This window comes from Artemia franciscana, chromosome 19, assembly GCF_032884065.1.
Source record: "Artemia franciscana chromosome 19, ASM3288406v1, whole genome shotgun sequence".
Classification (NCBI taxonomy): domain Eukaryota; kingdom Metazoa; phylum Arthropoda; class Branchiopoda; order Anostraca; family Artemiidae; genus Artemia; species Artemia franciscana.
The window spans coordinates 8447645-8472260 of NC_088881.1; the positions used below are offsets into that span (position 1 = coordinate 8447645).

Consider the following 24616-nt stretch of genomic DNA (forward strand, 5'->3'; position numbering starts at 1 on the left):
GAAGAAATTTATTTGGCAGTTTATAATACAAGAAGTGAAGCAACATACGTTAGAGAAAAACTTGATGGTTTTGGAACTAACGATGGTGAACGACTCATTGTCAAATTCGATGGTGATAAGAAATAGATGTGTTATCTTTTGAAATATTTTAAGTTCCTTATTTTTTTTTACATGTCAGTAGGTTTGAAGTATTTTAGTTTATAACGTATTAAGCAACCTTCCCTTCTTTTTTTCATTTTTTACGTAACTCTTTTAATGTGTTAGAACGAAAAAATTATATTTTTCAACGGTGTAACGATGAATGTTAACATATCTTTCTGCTAAGGCTAGGTATACTAGCACTACCTATCCCCCCTTAACACATTTGTCCTTTTTTTCATTAACATCATATTTTGGCCTGAGTCAGTTCTCTTTTAGTCTCATAGAGAAAAATTTTGGACAAAATATCAAATTGGCTCAAGAGTTATAAAGGGACATATATATAAAGGGATATAAAGGGATATCCTGTTATTAAGTGATGAGATAAAACTCAGTGACCTAATTACCAAAAAAACTAATTATGATTTCTATTACAAAAAAAATCAGCCTCATATCTATAGCTTTAAAGCCAAATCAAGTTAAATTTTTCTGTGGAGCCAACACTTTCAATAAATGGATCTTTTAATGTTACAAACTTCAAATGGTGCAGGGGGTGCTACAGGGCTCGGTGATTCAGCAGGTATGGGGTCATCAACGGGGAGTTTAGAATCACTTGGCGCAAATTGAGCAAGTTCTATGATGACTACAGCTCGGGTCTTAGTTCTGTTTCCTATGGGAAGATTTCCGACTAGTATAGATCCGTTAAATGGAGCATTTCAAGGATTCGGTTCGCAGTTTTCGCCCCCCCCCCCGAGATTTATTAGAAGATGAGAAAGAAGAGCCTTTTTTACGAAAGTCTACAATGATTTTTCACTCTTGCAGGTCATTGAAGTTGTAGTTTCTTGTTAACATTTTTTCCGCTATAAGTAACCTTCCCGAGGAAATAACTTTGCAAATTTTGCATCAAATTGGTTATTTCTCCCCCTCCCACTTCAAAAAGCTTAAAAAATTAAGAAGGTTTGATTTCTGTTGATCTCGTCACCTGATAGTAGGTGGCGTTCAAGGGTCTGAATTTTCTGTATCTACAAAAGAAATTATGACCTATGTTTAAGGTTGGCTGAGACATCGTTAGCACTGGAATCGAGATATATTGCCACGGCAGCACAGTTTCAGAATAAGTTTGCCGTTTTCAAAAAAAATACAATAAAATATCCCACTAGTTTCTTCCTTTTTTATTAGTTGATGGTGCTACCCAGGTTCTTCAACTTCTTTCCCCCCCCCCCCCAGTCTTTTCTTAGTTTCACTTTTAATTTTCATATACTTTATATTTCGTTTTCGTTTTTTTTTGGTGTTTAGTCACTTATTTTTGTCCCTCTGTCCCCCTTTTTTAACCAGTTTTTAGTCCGTTTTAATGAAGTGTTTGTTAAAGTTCAGTTCGACCTGTTTTTACCTTTTTAATTGACTTTAACAAGTTAAAATATTGACTCACAAATAAGTATTTACTATGACTTTTCTTTTTGTTGTTGTTTTTTGTATTTTGCCAGTTTCCGCATAACTATATGATTTGTTGACTCCGAACCCCAAATTCGACCCTTTGCAGTCTTGTGATAGATTTTTTGGAATAAATATATTATCTGATCTAAGTGGAGACTATTCATAGTCGTCTTAAGCACCGTCAATAACATTGTAAGATCTAAGTAATGAATAAACTATATCCGAAATGAGTAAGCTATACCATCTACATTAGAATTTGCTTGTACTTGGGTCATATTCGAGCCTTGTCCAGGCTTATCATGGCATCCAGAATTTGCCGACAAGTTCCAGACAACAGGGTCTAAGCTCCAATAGCTACCTAGAACCACGTGTGCTACCTATTTGTTTTTTTCTGTTTTTCCTTCTCGTTGATTTAATTTACTCTCAGGTGCCTTGTAGTTGTCACAGTAAACCTAAACTTATGGAAATTGATCTTCTCAGCTAGTGTCTGTACCTCCTGCAGTTTTTGTGCTTTGTTTCTATATTTTACGTCAAACTAACAAACTTGTTGTCAAATGAATAAAGTAGCTATAGTCGATGTACTGGGAATGTTACGACGTTAAAAAATGACTATCGTATTCATATTTTGACTGATAAATTCTGACAATTCGAACTGGACTTATTAGGAGTTTCAGAGACTCGTATCCCAAGGGTGGGAAGCATGATTTAGGTGATATAAAATTTGTTTACTCAGGCAGTACATGGACAGAGTAGACCTCATGATGAATAAGGAAGGTGATAAGTTTTGTTTACGCTAGGAGGTTATTAATAATAGAATAATATTTGCTCTTTTTATGACTAAAAAGTTTTGGGTATCAATTGTAAAAGTATATGCCCCTGCTGAACCGACTGACGGAGAAACAAGTGACTCAGATGAATTTTACTTAGAGTTACAGGAGAAAATAGGGAGGGTCTTAGATAGAAATATAGTTTTTTCACTAGGAGATTTCCACGGAGAGGTCGGTAGAAATGGGATAGATAAAATCCTGGCATAGGTAAATTTGGTGTAGGAAAAGAGAAAGTAATGGCTATAGAGTTTTGCTATTTTGTAGGTATAACAATCTAGTTGTAACCAATACGGTGTTTGGTCATACAATGACCAAGTAAATATCACCGTCTGGGGTCAATTTAAAGCAGAATTTTCGGAAGGGTAACTACCCCCCGGGAAGTTATTATGTTGGTAGACCCCAGGATGTGAATTGAAAGAAACTTTCCAGGAAAAATTATATACTAAACTTTAAGAGTTTAAAATTTGACAATGTGGAAGATATAATTTTAGAATAATTAATTTTAGAAGAACAATTTGTGAAGTCGCTGATGGTGTCTTAGAGAAAAAAGTCAAGACTGCATTTAGGAGTATTAGTGAAAAAGTTTTATGTTTGATAGAGAGGAGAAGAGGTTTGTACAAGAATTATCTGAGTGATAGATCACATAAAAACAAAAGGAATGTGTAACAAAATTGGAGAAAACATCAAAATATGAACTAAGGAGGTGTGCAGTAGAGGCCATGGATAAAATTGCCGAGGATCTGGAACATGCAGCTAAACAGCGTAATTTACCTATTTATATATGCGATCTTTAAAAGTGAGCAATAGTTGCCTATGTATTTACTTATATATTTAAAAAAGACGACCATAAGTTTGAAGCTTAGTATATATCATTGTTAGAAATTGGGGAAGCTCAATAATATAATATTTTGAAAAGACTACAGCATGAAAAGATATTAAATTGCGTAATGAACAAAAAATTGGAAATTACAAAATTATTTGAATATACCCTAGCAAGGGATTACAGCAGCCTAAAAACCTTAAAAAAGAAAACTAAAAGTTTGAAACTTAGTAGAAATAGTTTAAAAAAAAACGTCATTACCTATATTCTTTCTTTATTAAAATTCATTAAGTTTAGTTCAGAAACGCTAAAGTTATAATGTGAACTGCAAAAATATTTACTAAGCAAAAATTTAAATATTTTGATTCAAACTAGAAAAGCGCCTGAACATTTTAGGACGAGTTTATTTTTTGTTGCATAAAATCCTTTCACTGGCTTATTAAGCTTATAGGTTTGAATGCAACCAATTAAATAGTGTCAATTAAAAATAATATATTTATGGCAATTGCTAAAAAATATATTTTAACAAGAGATCACAACAATTCAACGGTCTTAAAACAGAAAACTTTTTTGAATGCAACCAGTTATATAATGTCAGTATGAAGGTCCAAAAAACGAAAATTTTCAATTATTACAATGACATCATATGATGACAACACCGTCTCAATTTTTAGTACATGACGTCATTTTCGAAAATCGAAATTAAGGCTCTCAACAAATTTCATTTGCTCTCATTTCAGACTTAAGACCTATTTAAAACGTTTTCTTCGCGCGAGCATATCCCCAGACCCTGATTTTCCCGAACAGATAAGCAGCTGTTCTTGAGAAAACATACCAGCAATGAAGCAAGTATATATGTATCTAAATCATTTATATATATATACTAGCTGTTGGGGTGGCGCTTCGCGCCACCCCAACACCACACTTCGCGCCCCCCCAAGCCCCCCCCGCTCGCGTAAGTCGTTACGCGCCATATTAGTTACGCGCCATTGTAGTTGTGTCCCTGTGTCCCACCTGTGAATATAGATAGATTTATATATGTGTTTCAAACTACGTAAAAATTGCGAATATACAACATTCTTGGCTTTCCCATTGTCTGTGCATATACAAAGCCCTATGTACTAATAATGACGTCATATGCAAACGCTCTTTTTACAAACATGCATACACACAACTCGTTTTTATATAGATAGATAGATAGATAGAACAATACAAATTAACTGCGTAAAACTTGCGAATATACAACATTCTTCGCTGTCCAATTGTCGCTGCATATAAATAGATTGTCAGGTCTACCGACCCTCGAACATGCAACGTACAATTGTCCATGGGAAAAACAATCAGTATTAAGATCTATACCACATTTTTCTAATGATTGACCTTGAGCTTTGTTAATGGTGATTGCAAATGCTAATCGAATTGGGAATTGCAATCTTTTAAATTGAAAAGGCAGATCCGTTGGAATCATGGGAATGCGAGGAATAACAACAGCCTCACCCTCAAAAGGCCCTGTCAAGATTGTGGCCTCTATTAGGTTTTCCATTGTTTTTTTTTACGGCAAGTCGCGTGCCATTGCAAAGCTTTGGTGGGTTGATATTTCTTAAAAGTATTATTGGTACGCCTATTTTTAGTTGTAGCACGTATGGTGGAAACCCTGAAGGATCTATAGAATTTAAAAATTCAGATGGATAATTAACCGCTTCATTTGGTTCCAAAACTGTGTCGACTGACTTGTAAAGGACTGCCTGGTCTCGAATCTTGGTCAAAACAATATTGTTGATTTCGTGGACGTCTATATTTTTGGGTGCGAGAATCGTTCTTTCACTTAGCCATTTATTATTTTTATAATTTTTTAGAATATTCGGAAATACTTTTTAAATCAATTCATTTTTGGACGTCACTAAATTACAGAAATCAGCAGGTAGTTGTATACGTCCTGAAATTGAGTCTACTGGGAGCCTTCTGTTTCCAATTGCCAGCAATTGATCTGAAAATGTTTGACCAGAGTCATCGTTTTGCAATCGGACACACATATTTGTAGTTAATTTTAATATTTTAACGTGTGCCCATAAATTAGAATTTTTCAGGCAAGCATTCATTTCGTCTGCAGGAGTTAAACTACGTAAAAATTGCGAATATACAACATTCTTGGCTTTCCCATTGTCTGTGCATATACAAAGCCGTATGTACTAATAATGACGTCATATGCAAACGCTATTTTTACAAACAAACAAACATGCATACACAGAACTCGTTTTTATATAGATACTAGCTGTTGGTGTGGCGCTTCGCGCCACCCCAACACCTAGTTGGTGGGGCGCTTCGCGCCCCCCCGCGCGCGTAAGTCGTTACGCGCCATTGTAGTTGTGTCCCTGTGTACCACCTGTGAATAGAGATAGATATAAATATATGTTTTTAACTACGTAAAACATGCGAATATACAACATTCTTCGCTGTCCCATTGTCTGTGCATATAAATAGATTGTCAGGTTTACTGACTCTTGAACATGCAACATATAATTGTCCATGGGAAAAACAATCCGTATTAAGATCTATACCTCATTATTCTAATGATGTGTCCCTGTGTCCCGGTCGTCATTTATATTCCCTGTGTCCCGGTCGTGATTTGTGTCCGGGTGTCCCAGTCTGTAATTTCTCTTTGAGGTTCCCGGTCGTCACTTATTTTCCCTCTGTCTCGGTCGTCATTTGTTTCCCGGTCTGTAATTTCTCTTTGAGTGTTTTTTCTTTTTAGTTTTTTTTTTAGTTTTTTATCTTTTTTCTTTTTTCAGTTTTCTTTTTCTTCTTTATTTTTCAGCGTCACTATGAAGTACATATCGACGAACCTTTGTTTTTTAACTTAAATCTGGTAGGCATTGATGACCTTATCCAAGTCAAAATCCCAAACCCAACCATCATCGCTATCATTTTCAGTTTTGATATGTTTTGACTCTCGCTGTCCAGGTGGATTTTCATCTAACTGCGCGGTTTTGCGTTCTTTAGCCGCAAGCCTGTTTTCTTGCTGTTCTTGTGATTCCTCGGAACGCTTTCTTTTCTTACTTTCTCTATCAGCAGCAAGTTTTTTGGCATAAACTCTTTCAGCAGCTTCCTCGGCTGTTGCCATTGTAGGTTCTTCAGTCATTTTACAATTAAACATTTTTCCGTGAACAAATGTCTTAAATACCGTTAATGACGTCACCGTCAAAGCAAAAATGACGACAACTAATTTCATGACGTCAGTCAACACAGAAACATGACGTCACCTGATCCACAGACAGACAGACAACTTATTTTTATATATATAGATATAGATAGATAGATAGATACAATACAAATTAACTGCGTAAAACTTGCGAATATACAACATTCTTCGCTGTCCAATTGTCGCTGCATATAAATAGATTGTCAGGTTTACCGACCCTCGAACATGCAACGTACAATTGTCCATGGGAAAAACAATCAGTATTAAGATCTATACCACATTTTTATAATGATTGACCTTGAGCTTTGTTAATGGTGATTGCAAATGCTAATCGAATTGGGAATTGCAATCTTTTAAATTGAAAAGGCAGATCCGTTGGAATCATGGGAATGCGAGGAATAAGAACAGCCTCACCCTCAAAAGGCCCTGTCAAGATTGTGGCCTCTATTAGGTTTTCCATTGTTTTTTTTACGGCAAGTCGCTTGCCATTCCAAAGCTTTGGTGGGTTGATATTTCTTAAAAGTATTATTGGTACGCCTATTTTTAGTTGTAGCACGTGTGGTGGAAACCTTGAAAGATCTATGCAATTTAAAAATTCAGATGGATAATTAACCGCTTCATTTGGTTCCAAAACTGTGTCGACTGACTTGTAAAGGACTGCCTGGTCTCGAATCTTGGTCAAAACAATATTGTTGATTTCGTGGACGTCTATAATTTTGGGTGCGAGAATCGCTCTTTCACTTAGCCATTTATTATTTTTATAATTTTTTAGAATATTCGGAAATACTTTTTCAATCAATTCATTTTTGGACGTCACTAAATTACAGAAATCAGCAGGTAGTTGTATACGTCCTAAAATTGAGTCTACTGGGAGCTTTCCGTTTCCAATTGACAGCAATTGATCTGAAAATGTTTGACCAGAGTCATCGTTTTGCAATCGGACACGCATATTTGTAGTTAATTTTAATATTTTTACGTGTGCCCATAAATTAGAATTTTTCAGGCAAGCATTCATTTCGTCTGCAGGAGTTGATCTAGGTATTATAGGTAATGTTTGCCTGAAATCTCCCTCAAGCAATATTAATGTGCTGCCAAAAGGTTCGACTTCCCTCTCAAATCTTTCAAGCATTGATCCAGAGCCTCGAGCGATTTTTTGTGTGCTATTGTGCACTCATCCCAAATAATAAGTTTGCATTGCTGCAATACTTTACCCATCCCATATGATTTGGAAATATTGCACGTGGGAGTTTCTGTAGAATGCAAATTCAGAGGCAATTTCAAAGCGGAATGAGCAGTTCTTCCACCAGGTAGCAATGTTGCGGCTATTCCGGACGACGCAATTGCCAACGCCATATGATTTTTTGAACGAATTGATGCCATAATCAGTTTTATCACAAACGTTTTACCAGTACCTCCTGGCGCATCCAAAAAGAAAATTTCTTCAACGTTGTTATCGACACAATGCATTATCGTATCATAAATGTCTTTTTGTTCCAACGTTAACTTGGAAATGTTATTTTATACATACGACAATAGATCACTCGTACTGTAACTTTGTTCACGATCCAATTCTACACATGTCGAAACAGCAGCGATACGGTTAGGTGAAGGCATTCCCAAATCCTGAAGAGGTTTGTTTGCCATACGTACCCACAAATCTTCTATAATAACTAAAGTGTAGTTATAAGTTTCTGATGTAAAATCAAAAGTCATATTTGACGTCTCTAACTGTTTTCGATGGAGTATATTTTCGGACATTTTTGACTTATATTTTTCCCATAACTCTGTAGGAGCTGATGGAGAGCAAGTTGTTAAAATGATGCCAAACAATGCACGAATTTGACTTGGGGTTGACGTTTCGCACGCGTCATTGAAGCAGTTATCCCAGTGTTGGTCATTCTCCAATAAATTCAGAGCTTGGCATAAGTAAGTGTCATGTATAGTACCGTTTACAGTTCTCAAATACTTAAAGGATGTCGGACCGGGTACATTCACCAAAAGCAGGCGTAGAAAGAAGCATTCATGTTGATTGGGGTGAACGGTGTAGAGTCTTCCTATCGTGGTATCTTTGAAGATGGTAGGTTGGCCGTCGACTGACTTACCCTGTTTTCGACGTTCAAATACTTTATTTTTAGTATTCCACGTGTAATACGAAGGCACTTCAGTATACAGCAGTTTTTTTGCAAAAGAATCATTTTTGCAAAGCGAAAAAAAGCTGTTAATGTTGTATCCGGTGGATTCAGGGCTCTTTGTTGCACGTTGGTTTCCGTGAAATAAACACGTTGACCATTCTGTAAATGTACCGCTAAGTGAGCAACAGCTGGACTACGTTCATGTATCGGAAATGAAAGAATTCGCCAAACAGCTTCATTACAGCTTATGTATCTTCCAGGATGATATTGTACGATTTCGTCGAAATCTTTGATTTCGGGCTGCAAGCCAAAAACTGCCAGATCACTGCCTTTGTTGACGTATTTACATATGTGTTTGATTGCCTTTATGGAGTTACAGTATTCAACGTTTATGTGTGCATTAAATGTTTTTGATAATAATGGGGAATATGGAACAACCCACTGGTTATCTACTTCGATGGTGGTACCGTTACGCTTCTTATTATTGCTGTTTTACCGCCATCTTCAGTAGATCTTCTTCTATATTGTGGGTAACCATCATTGCCAGTAATTGTGTTTGATACTAAAAGTCGAGGATATTGCTTTGTGCACCTTCCTTTGGCCATGCATGGTGAATTTTCGTTCAGTGCACCGCAAGGTCCATGTATCATATTTTTTACAATAATATCATGTAACCCCTTATCGACATTTTTATCAGGTATTTCAGCGGAAATCACATCATCAATTTCGTTCGAAGTAATTTTTTTATATAGCCAGATTAGTATATGTGCGTGTGGCAAACCTCGCTTTTGCCATTCTACTGAGTGCATCCAGCATCGCACTGACCCAAACACTTCAAGTTTTACTATGTAGTTTATCAGTGATTTCAACTTTTGCCGGAAGACACGGGCCATAATGTCATGCCTATGAACCGCCGATTGTCCTTGAAGTAAAAGCTGCAGTATCTCGTCCCAAGATTGATTACATGTAAATGTAATAAATAAATCTGGACGACCATAGAGACGAACATACGCAATAGCATCTTGAGCATATTCATGCATATGACGGGGACTGCCAGCATATGACGAAGGTAAAATTGTTAATCTTCCAACGTTTGTAGTATTACCGTCATTTATAACTGCATCTCGCAAATGAATGTATTGTTCAGAGCGGAGCTTGGTCTGATTCAGGCGGATATATAGCAAACGTTCTGATTCAATTTTAGCATACATATCAACGACAAATTGGTGAAACAATTCACGGCATTTTAAAATATAATTTTCTTCATCCTGCCGAATCATTAGCCTATAGGAATAATAATGCATTGCACTGCATTTCTTATTCATTTCTTTGTTAGTGGCTGGATTCATCAATTTAATATTAAAGTGATAGCCGTCGGCTCCATCCCAAAAAATGATAGGATATTGTAGGGCATCGTAGCATCGATGAGTTTCAGCAATTCTTAACAACTGAGCGTTTCGCTTATGAAGAATAATATCTCGAGGTAAAAACTGATCACCGACCATAACGATTGCCACTTCGTCGATAGTTGGAGCATTGTATCTACGCACATGTTGGCCATGAGGCGTTTTGTCAGCAGAAATAACAATTTTAAGCGTATCAGTAGGCATCAAATCGATGGCTGTTTTGAACAGACGCACTAAATTATTATTTTCGCGGAAAAGATGTTGCAATTGGGAAACGATTGTCCTTTCAACGTTGGGAGAAATTTCGCAACGTGCATTCAATTCAGAATTTCCATCACTGATGAAGTACAATTGTAAAAATTTATGATTCTCGCCTGAGAATGGTAGAAGGGACCCTGCTCTATGATAAATTTGCCCTTTTACTTTGAAAGTAGACATAAATTGATCTGGATTTTTGATTTGGGCTCCAAACGACGTCATTTGGAAACATGAGTTGTATTTTCTGATTTTTGACAAAAAACGCTTAGATTCTGACGTAGTTCCAGTAAGGAAAGTCTTCAATGGCTCTGGTGGTGCAGCCAATAGAGGAAGTTTAACTTTTCCTGAGGTGCAACACATTCCCATTGTTTCACCATTGAATTTCAAGGCCTTGCAATAGGGACAAATTTTAGACATTGTCCCGATTTGAACACATCTACTCAAGCTATAATCATCGACTGGGCTGTACCTGAATGCCAGGCGATAACTTTCAGGTTGCTCTGATTCCTCGGCACGGTTTCTTTTCTTACTTTCTCTATCAGCAGCAAGCCTGATTTCTTGCTGTTCTTGTGATTCCTCGGCACGTTTTCTTTTCTTACTTTCTCTATCAGCAGCAAGCCTGATTTCTTGCTGTTCTTGTGATTCCTCGGCACGCCTTCTTTTTTCACTTTCTCTTTTAGCAGCAAGTCTGCTTTCGCGTTGCTTTGGTAGTTCCTTGGCACGCTTTCTGTTCTTTCTTTCTCTATCAGCCTCAAGCCTGTTTCCTTGCTGTTCTTTTGATTCCTCGGCACGCTTTCTGTTCTTTCTTTCTCTATCAGCCTCAAGCCTGTTTCCTTGCTGTTCTTTTGATTCCTCGGCACGCTTTCTTTTCTGACTTTCTCTATCAGCAGCAAGTTTTTTGGCATAGACTCTTTGAGCATCTTCATCGGCTTTTGCCATTGTAAGTTCATCAGTCATATTAAACTTAAAAATTAATAGATTTCTACGTGAACATATATGTCTTAAATATCTTTAATGACGTCACCGTCATAGCAAAAATGACGACAACTAACTTCATGATTAAATATCTTTAATGACGTCACCGTCATAGCAAAAATGACGACAACTAACTTCATGACGTCAGTCGACACAGAAACATGACGTCACCTGACAGACAGACGCACAGACAGACAACTTATTTTTATATATATAGATAAATGCACATAACTTACAAATTCACTTACGTAACGAACTTCTTTATTCGTATATTTTTATTACTTATATGAGTGACTTTGCCCCTACGTCAATACTTCACTCTCTACACTAGACTTTGAATTTTTTTTCCAATTCCTTAAGAATGACCCCGGACTCACAAAAGCCATTTAATTAAAATAAATAGCTCTGTTTGTTATAAGTTTTAATATTTCTCCTTACTTTCAGTTGAAAAAACTTATATTTTTAATTTCATTTCTCACTCACAAAAGCCATTTAATTAGAATAATTAAATGTTCGTTATAAGTTTTAATATTGCTCCTTACTTTCAGTTGAAAAAACTTAAATTTTTTATTTCATTTCTCATTTTTTTAAATAAAGCAAGAAAATTCCAACCAGAAATCCCCCATGATAAATTCCTACATGGAAAGATTTCTCCCTATAGCCCCTCCCCCACCCCTCGCACCATAAAAAAATCCCCCTGAAAACGTCTGTATACTTCCCAATAACATATACTTTAAGTAAACAATGGGCAAAGTTCCTTCTTCTATAAAAAGTACCTCCATTGAAAGATCCTCCTACGTGACCCCCTCCCTCTGACCCTCCCCCCATAGGAAAAAACAAAATATGTGTATACTTTGAAATTACCAACAATATATGAAAACAATGGGCAAACTTCACAACTTTCAGTCCTTCCCCTGGGGACTCTGGGGATTAAGTCGTCCTCGAAGACATAGTTATTAGATTTTTTGACTATACTGAATAAAATACCTATCGTAAAATATTGATCTGGTGACTTAGGGAAAAATAAGCGTGGGAGGGGGCCTACTTACCCTCCATTTTTGGCCGTTTAAAACGGGCACTAGAACTTTTATTTATTGTTAGAATAAGCCCTTCTCACGACATTCTAGGACCTCTGGGTCGATACGATCACCCGTAGGAAAAAAACCCACATAAACATGCATCCATGATCTTTCTTCTGGCAAAAAATACAAAATTCTACATGTTTCAAACAGTTCGTGGTAACGAACAGTAGCAAGTAGCGGCACGGCTCAATAGTAAACGAAAGTCTAAAAAAACAGAATTTTGATACTAATCGATACATCAAAAGAATTAGGTTTTTATGTTCATTTTAAATATACAAGTTTCATTAAATATTGTTTTACCCATCAAAAAACCAGCCTGAGAAAATTTGCCTTATTTTGGAAAATAGGGGAAAACACTACTTAAAAGTCATAGAATTGACGAAATTTTTGGTTAATTTTTTAAAATTTTTGAATTAATAAATGTTTTGATTTTGGGTCACCGCACCTGAATTAAGTTTTTTTTGCTAACTGGCTTTTTTATATTTTCGTTAAGATTCTATGACTTTCAGGGGATGTTTCCCCCTTTGTTCTACAATAAGGCAAATTTTCTCAGGCTCGTAACTTTTGATGTGTAAGACTAAACTAGATGAAACTTAAATATTTAAAATTAGCATGAAATATAATTCTTTTGATGTAACTATTGGTATCAAAGTTCCATTTTTTAGAGTTTCGATTACTATTGAGCCGGGTCACTCCTTACCAGAGTTCGTTACCACGAACTGTTTGAAAACAAAACTTGCAAATTTTATTTGTGTTTTTCTTTGGCTAAATGGCTTTCTCTTATTTTGGATCGGAGCATATTGAGAAAAAAGGGGTGGGGGAGGAGGCCTAGTCGCCCTCCAGTTTTTGGTACTAGAACTTTCAATTTTTTACAAACGTTCTTATTAGAAAAAATATACGTAGGCTACCTTAAAAATTAACTTGAGTAACGAACTTCTATATTCGTATATTTTTATTACGTATATGAGGGAGTTTGTCCCCTTGTTAATACCTTGCTCTTTACACTAAAGCTTAAAGTTTGTCCCAATTCTTTAAGAATGACCCCAGAATAACAAAGGTCGTAGAACAAATTGTTAAAATTATTAAAAGTACTTTAGCGTAAAGAGCGAGGTATTTAGGAGGAGATGAACCCTTCCTGTGCGTAACAATTTCTGTTTCTTTTTAGTTTTAATGCTGCTCCTTACTTTCAGTTGAATCAACTTTTTCATATTTATATTTTTGTTGTTTTTTTTTAAATAATGCTATAAAATCCGGCGCCACCTTCATGGAATTCCTTTCACCCTATGACAAATTACTCCAAGGAAATATCCTTCCACGTAGCTTCCTCTCCTTAACCTCTCCCCCCAACCAAACAAATCCCCCTGAAAACGTCTGTACACTGCCCAATAACCATTACTGTGTGTAAACACTGGTCAAATGTGTAACTTGGAGCCCCTTCCCCAGGGACTCTGGGGAAGTAAGTCGTCACAAAGACATAGCTATTATGTTCTTCGACTATGGTAAACACAATTGTTTTAGTCACTTAAAAAGGACACAAAAACATTTAATTTCCGTTAAAATGAGCCCTCTTGCGACACTCTAGGAACACTGGGTCGATACTATTACCCCTGGGAAAAAGAAAAAAAACAACAAATAATTAACATGCACATGTGATCATTCGTCTGGCAAAAAATACGAAGTTCCACATTTTTGTGGATAGGAGCTTGAAACTTATACAGTGGGGCTCTCTTATACACTGAATGTGATGGTGTTATTTTCGTTAAAATTTCAAGTTTATATTGTTTTAAAAAGTAGAGTTGTGAGAAAGAGTCAAAATTTATCATAAAGAGTGAGCGTAAAAAAACTTTAGAGTAAAGAACGACGTGTTGAGGAGGGGACAACCCCTTGCATATACGGAATAATTTCTGTTTGTCTTAAGTTTTAATGTCGCTCCTTACTTGCAGTTAAAAACTATTCTTTTTATTTAATTTAGATACAAGTTTGAAATCTCTACAGTAGGGTTTTCTGATACGCTGAATCTAACGGTGTAATTTTTATTAATATTGAATGACTTTTATAGGGTGTTACCCCTTTTTTTGAAAACAATGTAAATTTTATCAGGCTATTGTGATGAGTAAGACTAACTTGATGAAACTCATATATTTAAAATCAAAATCAAAATTTGAATTTTCTTTATGTATCTACTGGCATTAAGATTATTTTTTTTTAGAGTTTCGGTTACTATTGAGCTGGGTCACTCCTTACTACAGTTCATTACCACGAACTATTTGAAACAGGTTTTCCTGAGATATAATCTAAGCATTTTTTTCTAAAAACTAGGTTCCCTTCTTTCCAAGACTCTTCAAAAGATTGATGTTACTATTCAATTAAATAAAAAATCAAGTTTTTTTTAATTGAAAGTAAGGAGCGACAATAAAACTTAAAACGAACAGAAATCATTCCGTATATGAAAGGGGCTGTCTCCTCCTCAACACCCCCCTCTTTGCGCAATAAATCAAGTCTTTGTAAATTGACAGTAAGGAGCGACATTAAAACTTAAAACGAATGTAAATTATTCCGTATATGAAAGGGACTGTCCCATCCTCAACGCTCCACTCTTTACGCTTAAGTTTGACTCTTTTTCACAACTCTATTTATTAAAACAGTATAAACTTTAGAGTAAAGAGCGGGGCGTTGAAAAGGGGACATGCGGAATTATTTCAGTTCGTTTTAAGTTCTAATGTCACTTCTTACTCTTAGTTAAAACAAACATGTTTTTATTTATTTAATCTATGAACGTAGAGTCACAGGGAATCAGAGATGCTTCTTTCATGCTGCCAAACCTTTACTTCTTGGTGACATAAAATACTGCCTACCATATTTGCTACTTCATAATCCATACTTAATCCATTATTCCATATTTCCTCCACTGAACAATCTTAAAAATCTTACTTACCTGGTAAGACCATGAACTTTTTGACTCATCTATAACGGCTTTTAGATAAGCTGATTTAAATAGTATGTTCCTAGAACCAAGCCATATTCACTAGCCTAAAGCTTCTTCGCTAAGAAATTACAAAATCTTCTCTAACTACAAAACCGTTAACGTTTCTGTTTACACCTTACCATCTCTTACAGTAAACTAGCTACACCTTTCTAATTTGTCGCTTTTCTGGAATCTCCATTTTTACAGAATTTGTATCTCTCACCCTTCTAAAATAAATTGATCAACCTCACTTTAACTGACACTCGTAACTAGACTACTCTTTTTCCAACATCCGATTCAAGTTTCATTCTTGACAAATATTCCAGTAATAAATTTAACAACTTCCATAACTTCTTATCTTAATCTACAACTAAAGATACATCATTCACGAACAGGAGAGTATGTATATGTACATCCCCTACATATTCGCTGTCAATATTAGCTTTCTCTTCTCATTATCAAATGCACCTTTCCAAATCCACAGAGGGTTCTTATTTCCACTCTTTCCTAGGCTTCCAGTATTCGGGATGCAGTGGTAGCTAGCATCCTGTTTTTACTGTCACTAAGATAATGGATGAGACCAGCCAAACAATTGCCTTAGCGTGCTTCATTATTATATTTGGTGTTGCATATTTGCTCGAAATGAACAAAAGATTAATAAAAAAAGAAAAAAAATTAAAATTAAATTTCAATTTAAAAATATAAACATGGATGATGAAAATAGACATTGATTTCTGGCCAGGCACGTGTCTCGACATGGGATTCTAGCCAGACACGCAATTGAACGCCGCTTTATATCCTTTTTAATGAAGTCCATGCCTCATCACCAGCACGATCAAAACCATGATAAGCTTGTTGCAAGAGAAAACAAATCGGAGAGAACAATATTTTCCTAGGTGTCTACTCCTCTCCCCTCTTCTCTCACTCTTTCCCGCTCTCTATTTCTAGATGATATTGTCATGGAGCTGTTGAAGGAAATTAGATAAGCTTTTTTTTATTATTATTACCCTACTTTAGAACACAAACTACGACTCATACGGTATTTATTGAATACCCTCTTTTGAATTTTAGATGGAAGCATTACATTACACATAGACTATTTTTTTCATTTCATAAATAATGAAGACGTCCATTTCATTTCCTTCTTTCTATTATTTATATTAATTATTATTCTTGTTCACTGCAACGCTATCCGTTATTGCAAGCTTTGATCTTTGATAAATTTAAAATAAATGCGTAGATCTAATACAAACAATAGATTTCTATAAAAAAAAAATGTATTTCCTTCTTATTGTAAGTTCTTTTCTTTTCTTTGAAGAATGATGTACCGGAATTGAAAAGTAGACTTGAAAATGCCACTGGACGGCGGCAGCCAGTCAAAACTACTGCCAAACGAGTTGGAGCCACACATGTCAAACCTATGGCATCGAAGCCTTCTGTTTATGGACAGCTGATAGCGCCTACTGCCCAATTCGCTCCTCAACATAATATCGCCCCACAGCCTCCTACTTATGGACAACAACGTACTACTAATACGACACCTATTACGTCATTCCCTTCTCAGCAAGTTGCTCCTGCTCAACCCTCTTTTTATGGAAATCAGCGTCCATCGACTCCGTCATTTCTTTCTCAGCAAGCTCCACCGTTAATTACTTCTCAGCAAGCTCCACCGCCTATTGGTTCTCAGCAAGCACCGTCCATTCAAGCCATGCAACAGGCAGCATATGGAACTTCTGGATCCAGTACCTTTTTGCCTGCTGCTCAAGCTGCGACGGCTTCTATGCCCGCTAAACCAGTGTTTCAACCAACTGTGCCTGTCCCAATGGCGCCACAGGCATTACCTACCTCAGGTTTGGCTTTATCAATTATTTTTGATCAATGGATTAATTATTTTAGATTTTCGTTATGTCTTCTGCCTTGGACGAAAAATCGAGTTCTTATTAGGAACTTTTTTGTTTCTGATATTACAGTTAAACTTGAATTATTGCACAGAAGGCTATCTAACACAGCTTGTGTCCGTATTCCTTCGCGTCTTATTAGGTTCTTGTACCTGTGAGTACACGAATTCCTTCTAAATATGAACTTTCATTAAGATCCGATCACTCCTTGGTAAATTAAAAATACCTATTTTTTTCTAATTTCTAAGAATTAACCCTCCCCCCAACTCCCCCAAAGAGAGCGGATCCGTTCCGGCTATGTGAATCACGTATCTGGGACTTGTGCTTATTTTTCCCACCAAGTTTCATCCCCATCCCTCCATTCTAAGCGTTTTCCAAGACTTTAGGCCCCCCCTCCAAACGCCACAAGATCCGGTCTGGATTTCAAATAAGTGCTCTGAGACACGATATCCTTCCAAACATCAAATTTCATTAAGATCACATTACTTCTTCGTAAGCTAAAAATACCTCGTATTTCAAATTTTTCAGAAATAGCCAATCCTCCCCCAACTCCCCCAAAGAGAGCGGATCCGTTCTGGTTATGTCAATCCCTTATCTAGGACTTGTTATTATTTTTCCAACCAAGTTTCATCCTGGTTCTTCCACTCTAAGCGTTTTTCAAGATTTTAGGCTCCCCCCAAATGTCACCGAATCCGGTCAAGATTTACAATAAGAGCTCTGAGACACGATATCCTTCCCAACATCAAATTTCATTAAGATCCGATCACTCCTTCGTAAGTTAAAAATAACTAATTTTTCAGAGATAAGCCTCCCCCCCCCAACTCCACCAAGTGAGCGGATCTGTACCGGCTATATCAATCACTTATCAAAGACTTGTGCTTATTTTCCCCACCAAGTTTCATCTAGATCCCTCCACTCTAAGCGTTATCAAAGATTTTAGGTCCCCCCCAATGTCACGGGATCCCATCGGGATTTAAAATGAAGGCTCTAAGAGACGATATCCTTCTGAACATGAAAATTCATTAAGATCTGATCACCCTTCAGTAAGTTAAAATGGATCTTATAAACCTAAATAAAAGACAAACATTGTGCTTAATTAAAGGTCATAAAGGGACATCCTGTTATTAAACAAGGATATAAAATTCAGTGACCTAATTACCAAAGAAACCAATTACCAATTCTATTAAACAAACAATTAAAGTTGTACCTATAGCTTTAAAGTTAAATCAGTTTGAATTTGTCTGTTGGGGCAACACCATCAATAAATGGATCCTTCAATGTTAGAAACTTCAAATGGTGCAGGGGACGCTGCAGGGCAGGGTGGTTCAGTAATCATGGGCTCGCAAACAGGAAGTTTAGAATCACTTGACACAAATAGAGCAGGTTCTGCGATGTTTCCAGATGGTGTCTCGGTTTCGTTCCCTATGGGAAGATTCCCAACTGGTACAGATCCGTTAAATGGAGCATTTCCAGGATTTGGTTCGCAGTTTTCGTCCCCTCAAGATTTATTAGAAGAGGGAAAAGAAGAGCCTTTTCTTACAAAAGTCAACAATGATTTATCACTTCTGCAGCTTGGTGAGCCCTTTGTTTCTTGTTAAACATTTTTTTGCTATAAATAGCCCCCTCAAAGAATCAACTTTCTACAATTTTATGCATCAAAACAGGCTATTCCTTCCCCACCCCCCTTCAAAAAGCTTAAAAAATTAAGAAGTACTGATTTTTATTCATATTTCAATACCAATACCCTACCGTGATCACAACTGTTCTCTAATGATGGTATGTTTTTGCATCGGAAAACTGATTTCCCAAGCTAATTCCAGCTTCTTTTTTCTCAAAAAATACCACATTTTTTTCTGGATTTGAATGGCCAATAAGAAATCTTCAAAGTTGAACAATTTAAGAGATTAACGGGAAATTCCTGGGAGGGTGTAAAGAAGGAGACTTGGCACGTCAGCACTTTTAGGTGAATTACGGAATTCTGACTTGATTTAAAATATGTATTTATCGTTTTATTCTTTGGTAAGTGTTGTAATTTCTCTTTTTGTCATTAGTGTTCTTAGTTAAAAACTCTTAGCTGTTCTAAATCTGTTCTAATCAAGAATGATATCTCCCTTTAGAGTAAACTTAAAAATAGAGGCCTTTCGATTAGAGTTAAGAAATGACAATATTTCTCTGTAAATGTCAATAACCCAGCTTAATTAATTGTGATTAAATTTTTTTCATTTAAGCTTTTCTGAAACTGATGTATAGAAGCGGTTACCTTATTTTACCTCATCTCAAGATTTAAAGGGAATGGTAATTATACAAATTCAAAAATAAATTAGAAAAATATTTAAATCAATAATGATATGGCTACGAGGTAAAAATCTCTTTTAGATATTTAATTTTTATTATCTATTTTCAGTTTCGGTATTTTCAAAATTTAAAACTAAAGAGACACTGGAAATGAATAAAAATAAGATGAATAGTTTTTACTGTAAGTCTGAAAATATTCTGTCTATGTGTAACCCTTCCCCTTTTTCCAGAATTTAAAAATGACTGGGAGAAAAAATGTTTTTTTTTCAAATTAAACTAATACATATAGTTCAAGATTATTATATACTCTTGAAAAACTACCCCCCCAAGCATGGAAAAATTGCAATATTTGGCAAATAAAAAATACTCAGGATTATTTTGTTAGTGACTTAAATATAACAGCCTGAAATCCCTGGCTGAATGGTCGGTATCTGAGGCATATGAGCATAATGATTATCCGTTACTATGTAGTAAAACATGTTACGAAAACTTTCACCGTCGCTATAATTTGTACCATCAACCTGCAGAACAGCAGCCCGCTGATTCCTTTATCACTTGTTTCATTTTTCAAAGGTGAGTGAATCACTTTTGCTTCAGACAAAATTTATGCTCATTATTGCCGTTATGGTTAGTGTCTTTAACTTCTTTTTTTCATCCTTTGCCGTTCAATAGAGCATTTCACTTTTTCAGATGACGAGCCTTGTCGTCGCCTACTGATTACTGCTCCCCAGGCGGTTAACCAAGAGAAATTGAACACCGTTGTCAATGTGTGCACACCTGGTCTGGAACGGTTTTATAGGAAACAAAACACAACATCTCCGATTGTAAGTTTTCTTCATTATATTAAATTTTATTTGAATGATAAATTTATTTCTTTGACGTGTTAACACCTGGTTTAGACTGTTTTTATGATAGGACGGCCTGCTTAAAATCACCAAGTGCAAGTTTTCTTCATTGCATTAATATTTTTTTTGTATATAAAATTTAAAAAAATGTAATTCTCTAAGCAATGCCAAGTTCTTTACGTTATTTAGATTTTTTACACATTAATTTTTTCGCTAAATGGCTTTCTCATAGTTTTGATCGGACGATTTTGAGAAAAAAAATTGCGGGGGGGAGCCTCAAAAATTAACCCAATTTTTGATAATAAGGGGAATACCTTCATAACCTATAGTCATCTTAATGAAAATCACACCATCAGATTTAGTATGTCAGATAATCAAGGAGGCACACTCGTGCCTCTATAAAGAGGCGACACACGACAATGTTAAGCGATCTTCGGTTCCAGTGGTCGCAGAGGGATGGTGAGGGATGCATTTCGTAGCCCGAGCTCCAACTAAGAAACCTGCAAAATTTCATCCCCCTCCAACTTTTCCTTCATGGGGAAAATCTGGCCGAAAGTTTCGACCCGTCAACCCAATCCCCCCTTTAACGTTGTCCGATCGGGCTGAAATTCAGAAGTTAAGGTCCCCTAGGGCCCAGGAGCTTATCCGCGAAATTTCAGCTTGATCCGATAACTCCTTCCCTGTTTTCCAGAAACCACGCATAGCCACTTAAAATTCATTTACTTTTTTTTCCTAGACGCCTACAGGTCACATCCGACATCGGATCTGGGTGTACGAAGACTCATTCGATGCGGAATTCTCCGAGTAATTTTCCTGGAAAGTTTCGTAGGAAAATCTTAACCCCCCGAAAGTTTCGACCCTCCAACCCCCCCCCCCCTTTTAACGTTGTCCGAACGGGCTGAAATTCACAAGTTAAGGTCCCCTACGGCCCAGGAGCTTATCCGCGAAATTTCAGCTCGATCCGATAACTCCTTCCCTGTTTTCCAGAAACCACGCATTAGCTATTTAATTAACGGATTTCTCTCCATAAGAGCCCATGTTAATTTGAAATTTTTAAAACTTATTGAGAAGTTATATTTATACACATGCAAGTTATTAGCACAGTTGGTAGAGCGTGAGGCTTTTAATCCTCGCTGCAAGGGTTCAAGTCCCTTACGGGCGGTTTTTTTTTCACAACATCAAAAAAATTTTGATAACACCTGGACAGCTTATCATTTGAGAGATAATAGAATATTAGCTTCTTTTGAGCAAAAGAAACATTTCGGTCATTCTATCTATTTTTTTTCTATTTTATACAATGATTTAAAAGCGGGGGGGGTTGGGGGGCGGCAGCCACCCAACTTCCTCTCCTAATTCTTCTACGAGGAGTACAGGAATTATTAAATTACATCCACCATGGATTGTAGAAAAACGTACAGAAATAATATGAAAAAAACTTCGTTTTCTTAAAGAGTTAAAGAGGCTGCGTCCCAAAGTCGAACCTTAAAACGTACAGGAATTAGGAGAGGCAGTTGGGGGGCTGCCGCCCCCCAAACCCCCCGCTTTTAAAGACTCTTTTGTACAGGTTTTTTGTTTTTTTGCTAACCCACCGCTCTTGGCTTCGGAAAGGCCCTCTTTTAATTAAAAAATAATTGAAATGAATGAATAATGGAATAACTTCGAAAAATGTTAAACACAAGAGGACAGGAGAACCATTGCGCCGAAACTAGTAATTAGTATCAATGAAGTTCCCCCACAAAAAAAACCTGTCCAAAAGAATCTTTAAAAGCGGGGGGTTTGGGCGGCGGCAGCCCCCCATCTGCCTCTTCTAATTCCTGTACGTTTTAAGGTTCGACTTTGGGACGCAGCCTCTTTAACTCTTTAAGAAAACGAAGTTTTTTTCATATTATTATACTGTAAAGGTTTCAAGCTCTTGTATACAATTAAATAAAATAAAACAAGTTTCTTCAACTGAAAGTAAGGAGCAACTTTAAAAATTAAAGTAAACAGAAACACTAGGTATATGAAGAAGGCTGCCTTCTCCTCAACACCTCGCTTTTCACGCTAAAATTTTTGGTATTTTTGAAAAAAAAGCTTCTTATTGTTCCAGTTAAACGACCCTCGTGTTTCAGGAGTCGTTCTGAAGGAATTGGGAAAAAATTCCAATTTTAGCGTAAAGAAGAAGGTATTATTATCTAATGTCTGATCGTTTCAAAATAATCACAGGAAATCTAGCTCCATCTCCATAGATAAATACCCTCCCCACTGATATATCATCAAGACAATTTAATCCCAGTGAAAGGCTCCACGCGTAAAATTGATACGGAAAAGAGAGCAAGAAATATAAAAATAATTTTGTATAGGAATTATGGCAAATTCACCAAATGTATGATTTCCTCTGACACGTTCAGCCCCTGGACACTTCCCTCCCCGTGGAAATTTCCCTCTTGGAAAACACCCCTGCAGAAAATTCGTCTTTCCACCCTAAAATGTATGCAGGCTTCTAAATAACAAATACTATGCTATAACTACATACTATAACTCGAAAACTTTTCCCGTTGAGCTTTGAGGGAGGGGTGTCATGTTATATCCAAAGGTATAGTTATTGGGGGTTTTCTCTATGATAAATGAAATAGACGTCTCGAAATTTTAATCCGGCGATTTTGGAAAAAAGGGGAGATGGAGTGGGCCTAGTTGTCCTTCAATCTCTTTGGTCAATTAAGAAGGGCATTATAACTTTTAATTTCCTTTTGAATGAGCCCTCTCTTAATATTGTAGAGCCACCGGTTAAACATGATCATCCTGGGGAAAAAACAAACTTGCATCCATGATCTTTCTTCTGGCAAAAAAATACAAAACTATAGATTTTTGTAGATTTAAGCTTGGAACCTCCACACCAGGGTTCTCAGATACGCTGAAACTGATGGTGTGATTTTAATATGATTCTACTACTTTCAAGGGGTGTTTCTGCTTTTTCTGAAAATAAGGCATTTTTTCTGAGGGTTGTTACCTTTGACGGGTAAGACTAAACTTAATGAAACGTGTTTTGATTTTATTTGGATTTTAACTTGTATCAATTGGTATCAAAGTTCTGTGTTTTACAGTTTAGGTTACTTTTGAGCCAGGGCGCTCCTTACTTACAGTTCCTTACTATGAAATTTTTAACAAGTGGGATTTTTTTTTGCCAGAAGTAAGATCATAGATCCGTGTTTATTTGTTCTTTTTTCTTTTTTTTTTCCCAAGGGATGGTTGGAACCACTGATCCTAGAAGATTGAGAGAGCTCTTTTGAACGGTAACTATTGCTTTGGCTCGTATTAAAAGTAAAAGCTTATTGCGAAAAGAAACTTATGGGGATTTCAGAAAAAAAAGCAGAAAAGTGAAGCTCCTCAAAAGGTGTGTCAGATTAAAATGAAAAGCATACCATTGGAAATGTCATTGTCGAAAACCTTGAACAGATATATTACAGTGCCCTTCTTTGAAAAACAAGGAAAATCACTTCTTTTGTATGGGTAGCCCTGATCTGTCTCCCGTTGTTTTGTTCCTTTTTTTATGCAGGGCAAGTGGGTTATCAGAACATTTAAAGAGAAATGTTTAACGTCTTATAAAAAATCTACTTCATATATTTATGAGCTTTGGCACTAAAGTTTTATTTTTGGAATATTTCTTAAAGGTTGGGCTATTAGACTTTTAAATAAAAAACAAGTTGTTTTAATGGAAAGTAAGGAGCAACATTAAAACTTAAAACGAACAAAAATTACCTCGTAAATGAAAGTGGCTGCTTCCTCATCAACTATGTTCTTTACGCTTAAGTTTGACTCTTTCTCTTAACTCCACTTTTTAAAACAGTAAAAAAACTTTAGCGTAAAAAGCGGGGCGTTGATGAGGAAGCGGCCCCTTTCATTTACAGCCCCATATCATTCAGCTGTAAAGAAATTTCTCAGTACAGATACCATATCGGATTATTGGGAACACCGTTTCGAAGTTCTGGCAGTTCCAGTCTCTTTTTATTGATCAATCCCACTATTTTTCCTGGGAAGGGTTTACTTTTACATCTCCAAAGACCGCTTTGTTCATAAGATTTGTGTATAGTTTTTCAGCCTGCAGAATTGATTCATTAACACTGAAATTTTCTTTGAGAGAGACTTTGAAAAGCAGAATAGCATGTAGAACGGCTCATTATTGTATGTCAGAATAGTTGCCTTCTTGTAGTGTGGGAAAAAAGAGGTTGCAACGCTGAAAAGGGTAAAATCACATATTGATGGCTATGAAACTTTTGTCTGATACATTGTACATCAAATTTGCTTTTAGTTTTGCGCTCAGCTGGTCGTTTTACACTGGGACGGTGCTTCACATACAGGAAAA

General features: G+C 36.3%; 2 protein-coding genes across 8 annotated transcripts in view; both read left to right on the forward strand.

Annotated features, from left to right (window-relative positions):
• The window catches only part of LOC136039257 (CXXC-type zinc finger protein 1-like), a 53297-nt gene extending 51495 nt beyond the window's left edge, over window positions 1-1802 (forward strand). For all 7 annotated transcript variants that reach the window (XM_065722821.1, XM_065722824.1, XM_065722822.1 and 4 more), the window contains one exon: window positions 1-1802. Coding sequence is in view for 1 of the 7 variants with exons in the window: in XM_065722824.1 (XP_065578896.1) it covers window positions 1-126 (126 nt within the window). In the remaining 6 variants the exon portion in view is untranslated.
• Window positions 680-24616, forward strand: part of LOC136039656 (uncharacterized) — a 27953-nt gene continuing 4016 nt past the window's right edge. Inside the window, exons 1-3 of the mRNA XM_065723560.1 lie at window positions 680-718; window positions 16555-17086; window positions 20120-20253. Coding sequence (XP_065579632.1) covers window positions 680-718; window positions 16555-17086; window positions 20120-20253 — 705 coding nt within the window. The remainder of the gene's footprint in view (window positions 719-16554; window positions 17087-20119; window positions 20254-24616) is intronic.